This window comes from Nematocida major (assembly GCF_021653875.1).
Source record: "Nematocida major strain JUm2507 chromosome Unknown 2345, whole genome shotgun sequence".
Classification (NCBI taxonomy): Eukaryota; Fungi; Microsporidia; genus Nematocida; species Nematocida major.
The window spans coordinates 1-6383 of record NW_025952903.1 but is presented as its reverse complement, the minus strand read 5'-3'; the positions used below and the strand labels follow the sequence as shown (position 1 = coordinate 6383).

Below are 6383 nucleotides of genomic sequence, written 5' to 3'. Positions count from 1 at the left end.
TTCTGCTGCTTAGTACACACGGTGTAAAAACTGTGTGGAATCTGTCTTATTTAATGCACAGTGCGTAGGAGGTACTATTCTGTTGTTTGCCTGCTGCTTGTTGCACACTGTATACTATATGCTCTTTGTTGCGCGATGTGCAGCAAGTCCTGCCATTTAGCACACGCTGTACAACAAGTAGTGCCAAATATTTACTTTTATTTTTGACAAACTGCGTGATAAATGATATTTTTCAATAAATGATATTTCCAAAGCATAAATGCTCAGAAGTTTTTAGAGGGCATGGGAAAATACCAGCACATCAACACATCTCTATACGATCTGAAATACCATATGCTGATAGACACAGTAAACTCTAAAGCAAAAGACCCGAGAAGCACTCTCTTAGAAGTGCTCTCTTCCCGCATAAAACACTCCTTCAAGGATATCCCAGAGGAAAAGCTTGCAGAAATTGAAGCATTAGTAGACACTTTCCTGCAGGAACGTCTAGACCCGGTATTAGCCAACATAGCAAAAAGACACTGTGCAGTAAGTCCCGAGATCCTGGAAATCCTCAAGAAGGAAGCCATAGCAGAAGCTCCCTCCGAACTCTTATACGGTCGTTCTGCCTTAAGCACAGAAATAGACTATTATACTTTAAAACGGACAGTTACGTACAAGGACTTCTATATGCATACTCTCAAGAAAAAGATCGAACTGCATAAAATCTACAAGGAAACTCAGAAGCTAGTCATTGCCCAGTGCGAGAAAATGCTCCAGACCAAAGGAATGGAGAGATCTGAAAAACGCAAATTCAAGTCTGCCCTTGCTAGTGATAGAGAGAACCTGGAAAGACTCACTAATACGTTAGAAGACCTTCTGAAGGAGGAAAAAAGAATTTCTCAGGAGGAGCCTATGGAGGAAGAAAAAGAAAAGTGTACTGAAGAAAATATTTTCAATTCTGACAGTTACACTTTAGATCTGATGCTTGAGAAAGTTAAAGCGTATTCTTCTGGGGATGAAAGTAATTCCAGCGTGTATTTTGACCTGAAGAAAATAACGGAAAATAACGGAAAAAACATAACCATCTCCACTCCAGAGTATCAAAGATACTACGGGCCAAATAGCAAGAATCTGCTTTCTGCTGAAGAGAAGTTAGAAGAGAAGAAGCGCGTATACGAGAAAATGAGTATGTATAAGTTTTATGAAGAGATGCATCCTTATTTTGGGGCTGTGGTAGACGATGTCTATGCGTATTTTAGAAGTCTAATCAGCATAGATGCAGGCTCTTTTATTGCAAACTTATTCTGGAGGAATAGATCAGAACTGAAAGAAGACTTGGAAGAGCCTGAAAGGGCGGAACTGAAGGAGCTTTTGAATGTCTTGGAGGAATCCACCGACAAGATGTACATTATTGAGTCTACCTTCTTCGCAAATCTATACAGAATCCACGATGCCTTCCAAGTGGCTGATTCTCCGTTGAATATGCTTAGTGCGTGGGGGAGGGGGAGTTTTTTGTTCTTTAGCGATGATTTTAAAAAAATAGCGTCTAGATTTCCAAATGTGGAAAGAAATTCAGGTTTCGGCAAGGCTTTTCATGCCCTGTTTATCCGCGCATACGAAAAGAACGAAAGGGCAAGACAGCTGCACAGGAACGCAATGGAGACAGAAGAGTGTCTTGAAAGGTTTCGAACGAGTGAAACAGATGAGACCACGGAGGACTATAAATTCAGGTTTGATGAATATGAAAAATTTGCAACGGAAAATCCAGTGCCTGATTTTTCAGGTTCTATTGAAGAGATTTCGGCTGAGTTCCTGGACGATGGGGTCACTCCGCGCGAAATCAAAGTCATGCTCTCATTGCTGAAGATTCTCCAGAACATGTATACTGAAGAGCTGAAAGATGAAGCCAAACCAGAGTCTGAGAGAGTAGAATTGAGTGAAAGTCTATCGGAAACTGAGGATGAGATAGAAGTTCTTAACCAGAAACTGCATTCATTTGCGGATTTAAGCAAGGAAGAAGCCAAAAGGAACGAATGTTTCCGTTATGCTTATCTGATGAAGTACAAAATCGAGTGTTTGCTGCACATAGACAGGCTCAAGAAGGAGGCTGAGGAGGAAGTGGTCACACTGGCTAAGGAAGTTATAAGAGAGATTGAAGAGACCCCGAATAACCCAGAATTTAACAGAAAAGCGAAAGAAATGTTTGATGATGTTATTGAGAAGGAGCCCCACCGTCTGTTGACTCCGGAGTTTATCGTTGAAAACGAGCACTTTTTGAAGGAACTGCCAAAGATGGTAGATGAGCTTGACAAAAGAATCGCTGAAACTTTGGGGGAAAGTTCGGGTAAAGTAATCAGTGGAAAATCCAAGTACCATCTTACGCTTCAAAATTCGATCCTCGCACTTTTCTTCGTCTTTATGCTCCTGTCTCTGGGGCTGGTGTGCAACTCGGAATTTTCATAGGAAAATAAAAAATAAGCCCATTTACTGCTCAATGTAGAGAAAAAAATTTACACTGTTTCTCTGCTATTTATTGCACAGTGCAGATTGTGTTATTTATTACGTGATGTGTAAAAAGCAAAAGTATAAATTTAGTGCTATTTACTGTTCTGCGTGTAGAAACCAATTTACATTGTCTGTCTTCTGTTTAATATGCACTGTATAGGAAGTGCTAATTGTTACATATATGCACAAAATTATGTTATTTTCTGCATACTATATAAAAACAGCATCAGATCTTTGTTTTTGCTTTCTGACAGTATGCAATAAATGATATTTCAAAGCATAAATACTCAATTTTTTAAAAGAAACATGGACAAGATTAAGCACATTCGGGTGGATTCAGACCTACTGCGCCAACTAGTATTCCGAGATATAGAAGATCCCGAAATAATAGCTTCAACAAACCCAGTCCTAACAGAATCTTGCTCCCGTGTAAAACGCGAGCTCAAGAACATCCCAGAGGAAAAGCGTGCTGAAGTCCATGCGTTAGTGGATGAATTCCTACAGGAAAATCTAAAACTACTATTCAGAAAAATAGCCAAAGATAACTGTGTAGTAAGCCCAGAACTAGTTGAAATGTTCACGAAAGAAGTTATAGCAGAACTTCCCTCTGAACTTGTCCATGGGATATCCGTCATATGCACAAAAATAATAGATCCTTATCAGATAGAAAAGGATGTTAAATACAAGAACTTCTCTATACCAAATCTAAGGAAAAGGATCGAACTGTTTAAGTCATTCGAGGAAACCCAGAAACTTGTTATCCTCCAAAGCGAGAAAATAATTCAGAGGAAATCCATGGAGCATTTCGACAAGCCTCAGTTCGAAGCGTGGCTTTCCAAAGATAAAAATAGGCTGGAGTACTTCACTACGAATATAAATGACTTACTGAAGAAGGAGGAAGAAATGATTAAAGAAAAAGAAAAAGAAAAAAAAGAAAAAGAAAAAGAAAAGTGTATTGAAGAAAATAGCTTGGATTTAGAAAAGTACACTTTAGATCGGATAGTGGAAAAGGCTAAGGGGTATTATTCCGGCGATAAGTTCAATCCGAGCCTGTACTTTGGCCTGAAAAGAGTAACGGAGGAAAACAAAAAGAATATAATCGACTACATTACGGAGATTATGCCGGATCCCAACGATTCTCCTTCTGAGGCGGAAAAGAAAGAAGACAGAAAGAACTACTTATACAGGATAAGCCCCTTGTATGATTTTTTTCTAGACCTATATGGCCCTGTTGACTATGTATTAGAAGGTAGTTCCGAATTCTTTAAGAGTATAATCAACATGAAAGCAGCTTCTAAGCTTATAGATTTGGCCTGGAGGGCTAAATCCAAAATCAATGAGTTGGAAGGACCTGAAAAGGCGGAAATGGAGGAACTTTTTGCTGATTTGGTGAAATTTAACCGCAAAATGTCCATTATTGTCTATACCTTCTTCGCAAAACAGTACAGAATCCACGATGCCTTCAGAATAGCTGATTCTCCTTTAAATATGCTTAGTGCGTGGTCAAGGGAGGAGTTTGGTTTTTTTACTAATGATTTTAAAAAAATGATGGCTAGACTTCCAACTATGGAAAGAAATTCAGGTTTTGAAAAGGCTTTCCATGCCCTGATGAGCTGCGCATACGAAAAGAACGAAAGGGCAAGACAGCTGCACAGAAACGCCATGAGGGCAGAAGAGTGTCTTGAAGGACTCCAGATGTATAAATCACGCAGGTCCGATGATAAATATGGATTCGGGGTTCGTGAATATGAAAAATTTGCAAAGGAAAATCCAGCTCCTGTGTTTTCAGGTTCTATTGAGGATATACCGCCTGAAAGCCTAGATGATGGGGTCACTCCGCGTGAAATCCAAACCACAATCCTATCGCTGAAGATTTTCCATGACATGTACACTGAAGAGCTGAAAGATGAGACCAAGTCAGACTCTGAGAAAGAAGTTTTGAGGGGGAAAATATCGGAAACTGAAGAAAAAATACGGGTTCTTGAAGAGAAACTGCTTTCATTTGCGGATTTAACCGAGGAAGAAGCAAAAAAGAACGACTGCCTTCGTTTTGTTTATCTGCAGGAGTACAGATATCAATGTTTGAGCCGCATAGACACACTCAAAACAGAGGCTGAGGAGGAAATTATCCCGCTGGCTAAGGAAGTTATGCGGGAGATTGAGAAAATCCCGAATAACCCAGAATTTAACAAAAAAGTGGAAAAAATGCTTGAAGATCTCATTGAGGAAGAGCCCCACTGTCTTCTGACTCCGAAATTTATTTTTGTAAACATGCCCTTTTTTATGGAAGGACTGCCAAACTTGATATATCAGCTCGATGAAGAGATAGCCAAGGTTGTAGGAGGAAGCTCAGCTGAGAAAATCGAGTGAAGGATTCTCGCGCGGAGTTATACTTTGAAACACATTTCTCGGGGCTTCTTAGTCAATGTGCTTGCGTTTCTGAAAGCAATATTCAATTCGGAATTTTCATAGGAAAATAAAAATAAGCATATTTACTGTTCAGTGTGGAGAAAGTGCTGCTATAATCCCGGGGATATTTGAGCCTATGTCTAGTTCCAGTAAAGATTTATTAGCCTTTGGAGAACCCTGGCTGTAGACTATTGATTGACTTAATTCTATGTTCTTCTTATGTTTGTGCATTTTCACTAGGGATCACAATGTCTTCGCATCCATATCATACGCCCATCGTGATATTGGCCGTCTCCAATCGTATGGGAGTTCCTGGAATTCACTACATTATTGATAGTTAGTATAGCTAGTATAGTATAGTTAGATATGGTAATAAGACAATTTGTTAGTCGAGTTATAATACAGTTGATAGTTATAGTGTTATACTTAGTTATAGTGTTAGTTAGCAGTATACTTATATCATATCTAGCTAGCCATAGTATTCTAGCAGTATATAGTTATAATTTGTGTGGAGTCCACTATATCCCACAATACTATGCCTGAAACAGTTACTTTTTAATCTATTACTGCGGCAAAAGTATAAATACCTGAGAAAATTTTATCTCGTGCCCAAACACTCAGGAGATAAGAGAGAAAATATACTTGCATAAGATCAAATCAGTCTCTCCACAGGCTAGTGCTAGACTCTACTGAAACTTATGCTAGAGACTGCATTATATCTGAATCCAAAACTATGCGGATATTTTTAAAGTGTTTGTTTTTCTCCTGAGACTATACACATTTTTATTGCCAAGTTTCTCCTACGCAGTCTTCCGTTTCTATGTACAGGAGTATAGAAGAAAGCACGAGCACGAGCAAAGAGAAGCCCAGAAGAGCTTGCAGGAACTTCTCGAGTGTAGGACTCAGATACTCTATACTCCACGAGTTTGCATATACTCCCTCAAGATTATCACCCTCTGAGAGTATATTCAGTGGAGTAAGTTTAACGTGGAGAACTTCCATCTCTTTCCCTACTCTCTTCTTCATCGCCTCTACTTGGTATTTTCTTCTCCCTGCCCGGGAAAATGAGCCTCCTGTTCTCCTCCAATACGGCTTCAACGTTTATGTCTAGTGATCCTCGTCCCCCCTGTCTTCTTCATTCGGGTTATCAAACTGTCTAGGGTTATGTATATTTGCAAAATTTTCCAGAGTCATCCAATGAGAAAATGAAGGCATGGGAGAGGGGGGAGGGGACGTGGATGGGCACTTGGGAAGATGTAACCTGATTTCTTATCGAACTATTTTGCAGATCTTTTCATGGGCGATAGATTGATTTTTCCGAGTTTGAGCGACTTTCTGGCTGCCCGTGCTTTTACAGGGAGAGACTCAGCACACATAATTATAGCGCGGATTCTGGATACAGTACCATGAATAACTCTGACTGCGTCTATAAGATAGATAGATCGTACTTTTATGGCTAGATAGATATACTAATCTGCATGTATATA

The 6383-nt window shown here is 39.5% G+C and overlaps 2 protein-coding genes across 2 annotated transcripts; both read left to right on the top strand.

Moving 5' to 3' along the window:
* Positions 1–282: 282 nt before the first annotated feature.
* On the top strand, positions 283–2445 carry NEMAJ01_2332 (uncharacterized protein; the record flags this gene model as incomplete). Its single annotated transcript, XM_047916170.1, has 1 exon — positions 283–2445. The coding sequence occupies one exon, from the start codon at positions 283–285 to the stop codon at positions 2443–2445; it is 2163 nt and encodes a 720-aa protein (XP_047772127.1).
* A 348-nt stretch (positions 2446–2793) lies between these two features.
* On the top strand, positions 2794–4857 carry NEMAJ01_2331 (uncharacterized protein; the record flags this gene model as incomplete). The annotated part of the gene is made up of 1 exon (XM_047916169.1): positions 2794–4857. One exon carries the CDS (start codon positions 2794–2796, stop codon positions 4855–4857), a length of 2064 nt encoding a protein of 687 aa, XP_047772126.1.
* Positions 4858–6383: the final 1526 nt, after the last annotated feature.